This window comes from Schistocerca gregaria, chromosome 9 (assembly GCF_023897955.1).
Source record: "Schistocerca gregaria isolate iqSchGreg1 chromosome 9, iqSchGreg1.2, whole genome shotgun sequence".
In the NCBI taxonomy this organism is placed as follows: domain Eukaryota; kingdom Metazoa; phylum Arthropoda; class Insecta; order Orthoptera; family Acrididae; genus Schistocerca; species Schistocerca gregaria.
The window spans coordinates 213,400,807-213,416,181 of NC_064928.1; the positions used below are offsets into that span (position 1 = coordinate 213,400,807).

Sequence of the window (15,375 nt, forward strand, 5' to 3'; positions counted from 1 at the left end):
CCAAAACATGCTTTACTTGTTCTAGCTTGTGCACTGTTTTTCTGACGGTTCTGAAAAGCCCATTGCTTATGTCTCCAAAACACTCACAGATGCGCAACAAAAGCATTCTCAAATTGAAAAAGAAGCTCTGGCCATTATTTATGCGCTTCATAAGTTTGGTGTTTTTCTCTATGGATCCAAATTTCATCTTGTTACGGATTACAAACGACTTGTTTCCTTGTTTCATCCACAACGTCACTTCTCGACAAGGCTGCACACCGCCTCTCCATGTACCATATTTACTTGAATCTAAGCCACACTTTTTTTCTGGTTTTTGTAATCCAAAAAACCGCCTGCGGCTTAGAATCGAGTGCAAAGTAAGCGGAAGCTCTGAAAAATGTTGGTAGGTGCCGCCACAACTAACTTCTGCCGTCGAATATATGTAGTGTTACACAGGCATGCTTTGCAGGCACGAAGATAAATACTGGCGCCAAAACCTCTGCGTCGGTTTAAAAAAAAAAAAATGGAAGGCGAGCTTTTTTTTCTCCGCCCCGAGTTTCGACCACTGCATTTTCATACATTATCCAACGAAGTAAATACAAATTAAGTATTGCTCATCTTCGAATTTAGCAGCATTTCAATGTACTACAAAAATCCGACTGGCAAGACTGTTTGGGATGTTTGTCAATATGGCCAACTCTATGTTCTGAATTTTTTCTTACCTGTGAGAAGAGATGGTTGCTAATAGTAACTTTTATGAATTGTGAATCACATGCAATATTCTCTTCACCATAAGAATAATATGAATATAAACATTTTGCCATGTATTCTTTCATGTTTGCTGATATCTCATTTAAAACCTGTCTGCCTAATAAACTATGAAACTAGAGTGAGACAACAGAAAATACGGAAGAATATACATATCATGTCATATTTATATTCGTATTATTCTTGTGCCTAATAGTTATACAGTCAGAAATGAAGCACGGCAATTGACTAGATTTTTAAATCTTAAGATGACTGTCATTTCTGTGCAGAATGTAATGTACTAAAGAGGCGTCTGCAAAGATTTGCAAACGGAGAAAATTTTTTGCTAAACTCTCATTCAAAACATCCTCTATCATACGCATTCTATTATTTGGTTCTTGTTGATCATTATCAAAGAAAGCAGCAGTGTAAGTAACAACAAATAGCAGTCTTTCGCCATTGTTTTGCTAATGAGACGATTCCTCTCTCTCTCTCTCTCTCTCTCTCTCTCTCTCTCTTTTTTTAAGTGGCGGTAGTGTGCACAAAAGCAAGCCATGCCGCTAGTGGCGACAGACCGTAAACAAAGAATGCAACAAACAACGCATGACACAGTATAGTAATACATTTTTTAGCTTAGAGTGACGTAAAAACCTATAATAAAGAGAACAGCACTTATCATATAAAAGAAAAATAAGCAATCAATTCACACCAGACGAAGTACATGAAAAAGGTAGGGTACCCGTATAAATACGGTTGGAGTGCCTGACGCATAGCAATGGCTACCTGGTATAGCTTAACTGCTAAGCTTACGACTCGAACCAAACTACTGTATGCTGTAGCTGTATCATCATTCATTCGACCTAAATTGTGTCTCATTTTACAATGGACCAACTTTGTTTCGATTTGGAGGTGTTGCCTAAAACTTTTCTCTCCCCTTGAATTTCGAGTCTCAAATTTCAGGTGTGGCTTAGATTATGGAAAATTCTTTTTGCTTGATTTTGAGTTTCATTTTTCAGATTCGGCTTAGATTCGAGTGCGGCTTAGATTCGAGTAAATCCGGTAAATAATGAAATATGTGTAGTTATTCACCTAAGTAATTAAACAAATCCATTAAATTTTGATTGCATAATAAATCACACAAATGTAAAGGATATCAATTAAACTACATACGTAGGGATTACAATTACAAATAACTTAAATTGAAATGATCACATTGGTAATGCTGTCGGGAAAGCAAACCAAAGACTGCAATTTATCAGCAGAACATTTTGAAACTGCAACAGGTCTGCTAAAAAGATTGCATGCAATACACTTGTCCACTCTCTTGTGAAGTACTGCTGTGCGTTGTGGGATCCACATCAGATAGGATTGACGGAGGACATTGAAACAGTTCAAAGAGGTCCAGCACATTTCATAATATCACAGAATAGGAGAGAGAGTGTCATGGATATGCAATTTGGGGTGGCAATCATTTTTTTTTAAAGAAAAGGTATTTTTTGTTGTGACAGGACCTTCTCATGAAATTTCAATCACCGACTTTCTCCTCAGAGTGTCAAATTATTTTGTCGGCTCCAGTTTACATAGCGTCATAACATAAAAAGAGAAATCAGAGCTCGTATGGAGAGATTTAAATATTTGTTCATCCCATGCATTGTTAGAGAGTGGAATGGTAGAGAAATAGCTTGAAGTTGGTTTGATGAACCCTCTGCCAGGCACTTAACGGTGAAATGCAGAGTAATTAAGCTGATGTATATGTGGGACAGATGTGGGTGGGATGACTGATCGCATTAAGAGCCCTGGGGATGGCCACCTGAATCTGCTGACTACACGATATTCTTTGCTACGCAACTGTCTTCGTCCTTCATCAGCCTTGTGGGGGTCAGATGCAGGGTAGTGCTTCCCTCCCATTGGATGAGCTGACCTACATAATGGCCTGATCCGTGCACTTCTCTGTAAATTCTTTCTCACCTTTAGCATCAGTGTTGCCTTCAAGTTTTCAGTTGTGCCACTCGTACATACTTTCATCATCAAAACACACTCTTTGCAGATATAACTAATTCTGGATGAATTGCTCCTGGATAAAGAGCTGTGGCCTTGCTGTTTGCTCCCTTAACCCCACAATCAATCAGTTATAACTTTGGTATGCATGCTTGAGCATAAATACATATGCTAATCAAGCTTACACATTGCAATGGAAAATCCAAGATGAAATATATCAATATTATGAGAAGGAAATTTGCTACTCACCATATAGTGAGTAGTAACTTTCCTTCTCATAATATTGTTGCAATGTTGTATTTGTACACAATGGCACCTGTGCAATGTCCTCAGTATGTTTTAAGTGACAGTCACGGCTAGAACAGTTGTGTGTAGCTGTGAGTGTATTAGGTCAGAGCTAAGTGAATTTGAACACGGGCAAATTGGTGGTGCTCGTATGGTAGGCGCTTCCATAATTGAGGTAGCAGAAGTGTTTAGTGCTTCAAGAGCATTATATCAAAGATCTATAATGCAAAAAGGGAAAAGTGGGAAAAGTCATTTGATACACCCCAATGCAGATGAAAGTGTGTGTTGAGTGATAGTTACAGTCATTGAAGGGGATTGCGACGAAAAATAGAGGATGACAGCTGCCAAAGTCATTGGAGTACTGAATGTCATGCTCCTGAACCCTGACACTACCAAAAAGAATACAAAGGGAGCTCCATAAACTGGAATTGAAGCACAAACAGGATGCAAAGGCCTTATCAGGAAAATGTGGTGCCAAAGCCATAAAACCTGGGCTTTGGCACTGTGGAGTAATGTCATTTGTTTGGATGAGTCTTATTTCACACTGTTCCCAGCTTCTGGCCAAGTATATGTCCTAAGAGTGAAACACGGTGGTGGTTCGGTGATTATTTGGGCAGCAATAGTGAGATATTCCATGGCCCCCATGATTACAGTACTGCAATATTGCATAACTGACCATTTTGGCTGATCAGATGCATCCAGGGTATGTTTGTCTCCCAAAGGTGATGCTGTGTTCTGAAATGACAGGACCTAGTAGGGCTGGTTTTGCGAGCACCAGGATGAATTGTCACCTTACTCTTGGCCACCACTGCCACCACATCTCACTACTATTGGGCCTTCGTGATCTGCTCGGGAGAAAAGGGGGCATGCTATTGCTCTCCATCGTTGGTACCTGAACTTGCCACTATTTTGTGAAAAGAATGCTAAAACTTTCCTCTTGAAAACCGTGTGAGACCTGTATTTATAAATTACAAGATGACTGAAAGGCGATTTGAATGCTGACAGTGTGGTGTCACCGCCAGACACCACACTTGCTAGGTGGTAGCTTTTAAATCGGCCGTGGTCCTCTAGTATACGTCGGACCCGCGTGTCGCCATTATCAGTGATTGCAGACCGAGCGCTGCCACACGGTAGGTCTAGTCTAGAGAGACTTCCTAGCACTCACCCCAGTTGTACAGCCAACTTTGCTAGCGATGGTTCTCTGTCTACATGCACTATCGTTTGCGGAGATGACAGTTTAGCATAGCCTTCAGCTACGTCATTTGCTACGACCTAGCTAGACGCCATATTCAGTTACTATAATTATTTCAAGAATGTATTCTGAACAGATAACATTGTGAATCCTGTACCGTCAAGAGCGACGTTTGTCATTAATGGATTAAAGTTAAGTACGAAACTAATTAAGTCTGCTTTCTGAATTCTCATTCCTTGTCATGTTCCAGACCTCACGTCAGTGTGGTTCTTACCTCCTCACGCCAGCCTGTGTTAGCTAAGACGCGTTCATTTCGGCCTCCACTCGTAACATGGTGTTGGCTCTTCTCCTAACACGAGAGACAGTTTTCCTACTCCCTATGAGGCACGGTAATGTGACCTGTTTTTAGTGTTTCCAAATTTTGTCCAGGCCCCCTGTTTGTCAACAGAATATGAGGATGATGTAAAATTTGTGTCATGTGTAGAATGAGCTTTGATAGTGTGGTGGAGAAAAAATAATCCTTCCAACAGCTGCCTGCAACACTTCATTTTTACAGCTTTCCATAAACTCATTAGGAGGTTTTGGGAGTGTGCTACTGTGATGATTTGCCCGCAGTGAACATTATCTATTAGCATCTCGTCATAGCACTCCCAAAACAATACTCAGCATCAACTTGCCTGATGACAGTTAGGTGATCACCGCTTTCGGTGTGTGACTCCGTATTTCCACTGCCTGCTTTGCACTTTGTCTGGCCGTGTACTGATACACTCGGCACTCAGACCTGTCAGGCCAGTTCCCACCCACAGACTATTTCCATTGCTGCATCAGTTCGGTGGACCTTTTTTAATGGATATGAGCAGTCAAAGAACCCAGCGGGCAGTGACTTTTGTCGCGTTCAAAATGCTTTGCAAGAGATCTGTAACTATGTCATACTTCACAGACCACCTAACAGGTTGTGGTGGGGAGTGCTTCTGGCATGACTGAGTGATTTCCCCCCTCCCCCTCCTACTGTCGCACTTGCTAATGGTGTGTGGGAAGAATCATTTTCAATAGACCTCTATATTAGCTTTAATTTCTCAAATTTTCTTATTGTGTTCATTGTGCAAGGTGATTTGATTTGAAAAGATAAAACATATTTTCCGACTCTTCCCGGAACTCTCGAAATTTCAATAGTAAATCTCTCCATGAAGCACAATGCCTCTTTTGTAAAGTCTGTCACTGAAGTTTATTGAGCATGATTGTAACGCTTTCACCGAAGTTTATTGAGCATGATTGTAACTCTTTCATGCCAACTTCTTCTCGTGAAGAAAGGAATGTGTTGCTTTGTGTTGGATTCTCTCTCTCTCTCTCTCTCTCTCTCTCTCTCTCTCTCTCTCTCTCTCTCTCTTTCTTTCTTCCTTTCTTTCTTTTGTCAGTCCTACCTGATAAGGGTCCAGGTTGACGAACAGTACTCAAGAACTGGTCACACTAGAACCATATAAGCCACTTCGTTTGTGGATGAGTGACGTATTCTTTTCAGCTATTTGCATTAAATGATAATTCCACGAAGTCTCACTCTAGATTCAGATATACCAAGTCAGAGTCATTTGGCAAATAGCTGTCTCTAGATATTAAAACTTTTGGATAAATATTTTCCACTTTGATTACACAGTTTCTGTTTGGATTCTGCCCCTTGCATGAATCGGAGCAAGACAGAGTATGCTTGTGGTCATTTGCATGGTTTCTTATGTACTGTTTCATGTTCGTAACTACTTCTGGTGACTTATGAGAACCTTGTTTCCAGCCACATATACATAAAACGTTTGTTGTTTCTGAAATCATGACAACCAGAGTGGTTCAAAACTGATCCATGGCTGGTTTGCATGTTTTCCACCGTTGTTTCAACTATGAAACACTGGGCTTAAAGTGCAGGGGACTCCTCTTCTGGTGCAATTTTCAGTTCCTCAAAGAGAGATGGTTTCCCAATTCCTTCTTTGTCATTCTGATTCATTTGAGTGCATTGGATGCACCTGTACCAACTAACCTGTATGTCATACGATGGTGCAGTGTTGTAGTACACCAACTCAGTATGGATGTTTGCAGTTTTGCTTCGACTCAAATTCAGAGTAAAAATTTCCTTGCAATACCTTACTTTATTAATGTTCTGCACATTTTGTCCTGGGTCCTCCAGCAGCATGTTATAGTAATGTGGCATGGGGATTTCAAGGTTTACCAGCTAACAAATGGAAGATTAATTACAACTTTAACTAATCCTTGTACACTACAGACTTTAATGTTTTACTCTTGTGTGTAATCAGAGTTCATCTTAAATCAAGTAATATAAGGATTTTGACATAATAAGACATTATCATTTAATGCTTAATGCATGAAGTATGATAACAGTTTTTAAAGCACTTAATATCATTTACAGATTTGCTTGTGTGCTGTGTGGAAAGGTGTTTGCACGGCAGGGTCACCTGGCCATGCATTGTCGACTCGGGCACGGTGTCCAACCTTCCAAAGGGTGGGGACTGAAAGTGGCACCAAGCACTTTCATGCAACAGGTATGAACTTAATTTTATCTTACGTGAAATTATAGAAGCAAAGTACAGAATGGAGAATGCTGAACCAGGTAAAGAAAGATGACCCATCCGTCACCATTGAAAGTGATTAACAACCAGACAGTTAAGGGTTTATGTCATTCACTGCATTTCAGTAGTATTGTTAAGTTTTGTTAATGCTTACATGCTGTATTACTTGCCATTGTTTTTAAATATACAATGCGAGGTGCCTATCTTTTCCCCCTCAGATAACTTTCATCCATTAGATATATTTGTTAGCTCTTTTCACTTAGGCAGTTAATGATCTGGGGCTCATGAAACAAAAACCTGTGTATCTTCACAATGTAATCAATCACTGAAAGTACTGGCACTGACATTTTTAGATATATATTTTTAATGGAACTATGGTGTTTCTTGCGCCAGAATAGCAGACTGTTTTGATGGAGTTCTGCGATAACTTTTTTGTAGATGTGAAAATAAATTACAGAGTAAAAATACAATTAATAAGGGTGTTCTTGTTTTGTCATAGTGGCCATTTGAAATGCACATTGCCAGAAAATTTATGCATTTCTCTGTGGAAACAAGTTATAGAATAATTATGACACTATTGATGGAGAGTAAAGTAAAAGTAAACTTCAGAGTAGTACAACACTCAAACAGCTGCAGTGACAGCATAAAATGCCCTTATTTGATTTATTTTTAATACATAATTACCCATGAGGCCAACAAAAGTATTTTGTCACTGAATGTGCCTCCTACAGATCTGATGTTCTGGTGTGAAAAATGCCATACGTCCATTAAAAGAAAAAATGGAGTAATGCCGCTATATCAGTGATTGGTGGAGTTGAAAACATGTTGTTCTTTGTTTCATGAGTCTCCTCTAAATGAGGCTACAAATATCTTAAAGAAGTCAATTTTTATGTGAAAATCATAGTAGCTATATCACACTGTACAATCTAAAAGCTAATACAACTAATATTTGCTCCTTGATACAGCAAAATTTCATAATTTGTCCTTTAGAGCCTTTTGCCCATAATAACTCTGAATAGCATGTTGTAGATCTCCTCTTCTGATACATTGGCTGATAATAAACAAAAAATCTATAATTCAAAAAAGAAAAGCTGCAAACTTAATACTTGTTTCATAATAAACTTCCATTCACAGTGGAACACCTCTGCACGTTGTGTGTCCTATCCACAAATTCTTAGGATATACAACTCCTCCCTCAATAGCCAAAGACAATGGACACCATTAGTACACCTCTGACTCCCAGAGAAACCCAGATGAGAGCTGGAAAGTATAAGATCTAGGTACCTCTACACCCACATACATTGAGGTGACAAAAGTTTTGTGGTAGCTCTTAATATTGATTTGGACCTCCTTTTGCTTGATGTAGTGCAGCAACTCGATGTGGCATGGACTCGACAAGTCATCAGAAGTCCTCCGCAGAATATTGAGCCGTGCTGCCTCTACAGCAATTTGTAAATGTGAAACTATTGCAGGTGCAGTATTTTGTGCGTGAACTGACTTCTCGATTATGTCCCATAAATGTTTGATTAGTGACCAAATCATTCACTCAAAACAAACAGTTGTGATCAAGTGACGGGGCACATTGTCGTCCATAAAAATTCCATCACTGTTTGGCAACATGAAAGTTAATGAATAACTGCAAATGGTCTCCAAGTTGCTGGACATAATCATTTCAAATTAGTGATCAGTTCAGCTGAACCAGTTCGTTCCATAAAACACGGCCCACACCATTGTGGAGCCATCACCAGCTTGCACAGTGCATGTCGGCAACTTGGGCCCACGGCTTCATGGGTTCTGCACCGCACTTGAGCCCTACCATCAGCTATCACCAACTGAAATGGTGATTCATCTGACCAGGCCACGGTTTTCCTCTCTAGGGTCCGTCCGGTATGTACACGACACCAGGAGAGGTGTTGCAGGCAATGTTCTGCTGTTAGCAAAGATACTCGCTTCGTTCGTCTGCTGCTGTAGCCCGTTAATGCCTAATTTAACTACACTGTCCAAGCAGATATGTTCGTTGTATATTCCATGTTGATTTCTGTGGTTATATCATGCAGTGTTGCTTGTCTGTTAGCATTGACAGCTCTTACACAAACACCACTGCTCCTGGTCATTAAGTGAAGGCCGTTGCTCACTATGTTGCACGTGGTGAGAGGTAATGCCTGAAATTTCTTATTCTTGGCAAACTTTTGACTCTGTGGATCTTAGAACATTGAATTTCCTAATGACTTCGAAAATGCAATGTCCCATGCATCCTACTCAACTACCATTCTGTGTTCAGAGACTCTTAATTCCCACTATGTGGTCACAATCCCATTGGAAACCTTTCCACATGGATCACCTCAGTACAAATGACAGCTCCGCCAATGCACTGCCCTTTAATGCCTCGTGTGCACAATACTACCGCCATCTGTATATGTGCATATTGCTGTTCCATGATTCTTGTCACCTCAATGTATATTCTGAATATAAGGTGATTCCCCATTTTTTTAGAGCCTCTGCAATGGGATCGCCAGTATGTCTGCATTCTGATAATGCAAAGAGAAATGATATAAACAAAAGAAGTGGATTACATTAATTTTCATAATCACTTCCATTTTTGCTTATTATCCAAGCCAATCATCTGTGGGATCACTTTAATCATCATCATCTGTCACTGGTATTGTGGCATACCAAAGTAAGTGGGCATCTGACTAGTGTTTCCCATATTGCCCAGCAATTAGTCAAGACATTTCTTTTGACTGATTAAGTGATGCTGACACACAAAGTTGGAAAATTCCTCTTTATCTCCAGTGTCTTCAGTCAGATCATTTCACAAGTAATCAGGAAGCCTTCATTGCATTTCACTCGCACATGCTCAACAAACTGCTGCTGCAGGTTGTGTAACCTTCCTTGTTTCTGTCCCCAGAAAATTTTGTTTGTGGTACTCATTTAATTTAGTACCTGACATCACCTACAAGTAGTCACTTCTATGGCATCAAAATTTCTTCCTGCTAAACTCTTGTTTGTAGCCTCTGCTTCGCGAATCACCATTAACTTAAAATTAGCATCGTTTTTTCTGCATTTTGAATGGAAATCTCGAGGATTCATGTTTCTTAACAGAGTCACCACTGTAATTTGCATCCATTATCGATTGTCACAATTTAAATTTCGTACAGTGCTGGCAGTATAACCAAACAGAATGACGAAAGTGCATTATCATCTTGACTCCCAACAGCTGAGTTGGAAAAAATTGTACCACTTCACATTAATGCTGCAGCCAGCCATAAAAATCAATAGTGCTGTAGAGCAGTAGCAGCTATAGCGCTGTTATTGGTCGTGTTTCATTTGTTGTGCCAAGTTTGAAGTGTTCTATATGAATGTACTTTTGTTAGCATTCATTTATCTCCTGTTGAAATGTGTACTATTGATGAGACTATTTGGTCTGTTTTAAAGTCAGTTCAGTTCCAACTAATAAAGTAGATGTTCATAAAAAGCCAAGGTATACTATATACATTCTTGTGGTTGGCAGCACAATTAAAGCTCCTGCCCCATTTCCAGTCTCCTCTTTACATTCATCTTAGAGTTGGGCCAAGCTGATTTTACTTTTTCCCTCCAAACCTTACAAATTCTTCGAATCAAATCTGCACATGACAGTTGCCAATCCTTCATCTGTAAATGTGAGATGATGCATATATTAATCTGTTATAAAACTAAAAAATTCGCCTCACCAGTAATAGTTCAATTTGCAAATGTAAGAAAACCCTATATTTTCTAAATGACAAATTCGGGAAAAAGCCCCACGTTACAGTTCGGTAAACACAGTATATTCATATACTGCAGAGCACAGTGAAGTGCATGGCAGAGGGTACTTGCCATTGTGCTGCTTATTAGGGTTTCTTTCCATTCCATTTCTGTATGGAAGTGATTTGTGTGGTTCAGAGGAGCTGAGAACACAATTAGAACCAAATTTAAAGTGTTGTAATTCATAGACAGCAAGTGTGATATTTGGAGGTGCTCTATCCAACATGAAGGTCACATGTGGGTCAGAGGAACTGAGGACTCGATTACCACCACATTTAAATCGTTCCAATTTGTAAATAGCAAGTGTGATATTTGGATGTGCCTGTACCCTGCATAGAGGTCTCATTATGGAGCGCATTTTTGTTTTGCAGAGAATTAATTATGTTTCCTGTGTAGCACTCATATGTGACACAAGAAACACTGCAAAATTAAATGCGCCACTACTGTCTAAGAGAAAGCAGACTAACAATAAATAAACACAGTGAAGATGCACCACTCTGGTACTGCTGGCTGATGAAAAGGGATTTTCCCCAACAGGGAAAAAATTCTCATATGACACTAAAGTGCATTTACGCCCCTTTGTGTGTGAAATTTCGAGGCATCCTGATGGAAGACACATTACCACATTGTTTTGATTCATTTAAATACAGTGAGTCATTTCACTAACCTCTCATCGAGCAAAAAAACAATTAGTGTGCACAAAACAATTACTGTCATTATTTTCTGTTAATTCCCCTCCATCCTTTTATGAATTGGTACAAAATTCTTGGCAGCTGGAATTTTTATCACTTTCAGTCGCTAACTCTACGACAATACAGAGAGAAAATATGGAGAATAAGTCAACATTCTATATCTATCAGTCCACCAAAGGGAGAGAGTTCTGAGAGAAAAAACTGTGCTGAACTTCATGTATTGACTCCATTTTAATTGGTAATCCAGTTGGCCCTTGAGAAATTTCACATAAGTATTTAATTTATTACCTACTCATTAATGTTACATTCGCCGTGTGCACATCATTTTTGCTTGTTGGGAAATTGGCTACATTGGCTGAGAGATTAAAACTAACTATTTGCTGTAAACCAATTGAAGACTTTATAAGCTATCACATGATCACAATCTAGTTGTGTACCTGGCTGCAAGTGCAGATAAATATTTTTTTCTTTAAAGGGTACTGATGCACTGCTGAACCAAAACCTTTTTAAAAAATATTAAACTACCAAATTCACCTTTTCTAGTCCCATCCCTGCCTCTTAGCATATTGCATATGAATCCGTTTTGGAATCTGTGCAGTTTGCTCAGTATCAGATCAAGATGTATCAAATAAGTCAAGATATTTGAATTCAGAATATATTCAACAATTCTGATTATAACTTCCCATCTCATTCATTAAGTCATAACAAACTGATGTAAAGTTGTTTCTATAATATCGTGTACCTGAGTGCATAAGATTGTTCCTAATGTAAGTTAACTGAAATTAACATTTCCTTCAGGAAGACAGGAATTAGTTTGAATTGAAATATGTTTCACTGAACTGTCCAGTAAAAAATTACTGTTACTTACCTTGCTTACTGTTGAAGATACTGGTGTCCTTGTCTCAGAGTACCACATCAATTGTGGGGTGGGCTTATTAGCTGCTGCAAAGACTCTTATTGCACCTGGCAAAAACAGTGGCACAACTGAAAAATGCAGTACTTGAGAAAAATCGACTTAGAGAATTGTATGAAAGTTATATTGAAATAGCAGAAGCTTCCTTTAAATTTAAAGTATATAATTTTGACAGTAACTTCTGTTATAGCTCATACAAAAGTAAAATGAACATGCCATTCTCTTCTTGTCGAATATGAGGTGTTAATGAGTAATTATTAATTAGTTCTCCGAGTTGTCACTTTTCTTGATTTTTTAAAAATCATTTTTCTTTTTGATATTACTCCTCGTGTGATAATTTTGCCACTTTTCCATGCCCAATGCTTTTTACTGTAATGTAATAAAACATTTGACCCTCCATCAGTCAAAGTTAGTAATTAAGTTACAGTAAAAAATAAAGACAAATTGAAATTGTTATATTTGCAAAGTACAAAATTGTATTTTATGAAATTAATACAATTTAATAAGGAAAGCCGGCTGGAGTGACCGTGCAGTTCTAGGCGCTACAGTCTGGAGCCGAGCGACCGCTACGGTCGCAGGTTCGAATCATGCCTCGGGCATGGATGTGTGTGATGTCTTTAGGTTAGTTAGGTTAGTTAGGTTTAATTAGTTCTAAGCTCTAGGGGACTGATGACCTCAGAAGTTAAGTCACATAGTGCTCAGAGCCATAATAAGGAAAATAAATTGCGGACAATTTAAAGAACACCGTTTATGAAAACAAAAATTAGCTTGTATAATGTAGGAATGTTTCACCAAGAAAAGGGACTGAATATGAACTTTCTTTGTTGCAGAAATTTCCATGTCTTTCTTGGGTGCTGCAATGCACAAAATTTCATAATACTTACAACAGCTGTAATCATCAAAACATTGTCTGTCCTTTCAGATATGCATGCATGTATATCTGACAGACACTGTAATGTAAGGTGTAGGCTCTGATAAGCACAGACAACCTAGAATATACCACTCTTCTTGAATGACCAGTGCTCACCTGCCAGAAGCAATGCTGAAGTGAAGTTGTTCTTGCATGGCAAATCGTAAAGTAGCTTACAGCAAAACTGTCACAACTGCCCTGAAGTAGACAAATTGCGAGATAGAGAGGTGATGTTTTGTGTGCATGTTGGGCACTTCACACACATTTTTCAGTGGCATAAACTAAAAATTGCTGTTTTGTAACTTGTCTGTCAGTTTTCTTGCCAGAGTGCTGGGGTGCGATATTGTATATCAAAACAAGACAGCTTGTTGTTGTTGTTGTCTTCAGTCCTGAGACTGGTTTGATGCAGCTCTCCATGCTACTCTATCCTGTGCAAGCTGCTTCATCTCCCAGTACCTACTGCAACCTACATCCTTCTGAATCTGCTTAGTGTACTCATCTCTCGGTCTCCCTCTACGATTTTTACCCTCCACGCTGCCCTCCAATGCTAAATTTGTGATCCCTTGATGCCTCAAAACATGTCCTACCAACCGATCCCTTCTTCTAGTCAAGTTGTGCCACAAACTTCTCTTATCCCCAATCCTATTCAATACCTCCTCATTAGTTACGTGCTCTATCCACCTTATCTTCAGTATTCTTCTGTAGCACCACATTTCGAAAGCTTCTATTCTCTTCTTGTCCAAACTAGTTATCGTCCATGTTTCACTTCCATACATGGCTACACTCCAAACAAATACTTTCAGAAACGACTTCCTGATACATAAATCTATATTCGATGTTAACAAATTTCTCTTCTTCAGAAACGCCTTCCTTGCCATTGCCAGTCTACATTTTATATCCTCTCTACTTCGACCATCATCAGTTATTTTACTTCCTAAATAGCAAAACTCCTTTACTACTTTAAGTGTCTCATTTCCTAGTCTAATTCCCTCAGCATCACCCGATTTAATTTGACTACATTCCATTATCCTCGTTTTGCTTTTGTTAATGTTCATCTTATATCCTCCTTTCAAGACACTGTCCATTCCGTTCAACTGCTCTTCCAAGTCCTTTGTCGTCTCTGACAGAATTACAATGTCATCGGCGAACCTCAAAGTTTTTACATCGTCTCCATGAATTTTAATACCTACTCCAAATTTTTCTTTTGTTTCCTTTACTGCTTGCTCAATATACAGATTGAATAACATCGGGGAGAGGCTACAACCCTGTCTCACTCCTTTCCCAACCACTGCTTCCCTTTCATGCCCCTCGACTCTTATGACTGCCATCTGGTTTCTGTACAAATTATAAATAGCCTTTCGCTCCCTGTATTTTACCCCTGCCACCTTTAGAATTTGAAAAAGAGTATTCCAGTCAATGACAGCTTATAGAAGGTATATTTTTGGGACATAATTGAGGTGTCTTTTTCATGGCTATAAGGGCAGCAGGGGACTTCCAAAGACTTGTCGAGTCCCTGCCATGTCGAGTTGCTGTACTACGTTGTGCAAAAGGTCATCAGACACGATATTAGGTGGTATCTCGTGACTTTTGTCACCGTAGTGTAGATAAACCTGCTTTCTGAATGCTACAATTGCAGCACATTTGTCTGCTAATAGCTCCACTCGTGGACCTATAATAATGATGTACACACTGTAGAGTGTCACTAAGGAACTGAGGGGCAGTATAGTATGTGAAATTAGAAGTAAAAACTTCAAACAGCCACAATTCCTATATTGCAATATTTATTTTGATTATCAGTTTCAACAAGTTGTGTTGTCACCTTCGGATCATATCCAATACATCTTGATGGATCTTGACACAAAATGTACTGCATAAGATCTGGCGACATAGCTTGCCGATACTGGTAATCAAAATAAATGCTGTACTATAGCGATCTTGGCTGTTTGCAGTTTTTACTTCTAATTTCATATTAATCTAGATCGCCACTGTAGTTGATGAGAAATGTCGAGCATACACTACTGCTTGGAGTACACTGCAAACGTCACAACATTAAAGGGAACAACAGGGCAGTATGAACTGGGCATTCATTTGTCACACAGGTAAATAAACTTACAAGTTCAGGTAACTGTTTTGTATGCACACAGCACTCCTCTTGACAATATTGCATATAGATATGTTTACCAACATTGTACTATTCCTTCTTTTACTCACCCGTAGCTATGGTATTGTACGGTATCTGCAGAGCATTAGATGTCAGTTATTAGGTTCATTTGAATTAATGAACAGTAGTGTATATTGTGAAATAA

The 15,375-nt window shown here is 39.0% G+C and overlaps 1 protein-coding gene across 5 annotated transcripts in view; it reads left to right on the forward strand.

Annotated features, from left to right (window-relative positions):
• LOC126292212 (zinc finger protein 26-like) overlaps window positions 1-15,375 on the forward strand; it is a 71,418-nt gene that overhangs the window by 41,831 nt on the left and 14,212 nt on the right. For all 5 annotated transcript variants that reach the window (XM_049986070.1, XM_049986066.1, XM_049986067.1 and 2 more), the window contains exon 6: window positions 6,612-6,744. In XM_049986070.1, the coding sequence (XP_049842027.1) occupies window positions 6,612-6,744 (133 nt within the window). The remainder of the gene's footprint in view (window positions 1-6,611; window positions 6,745-15,375) is intronic.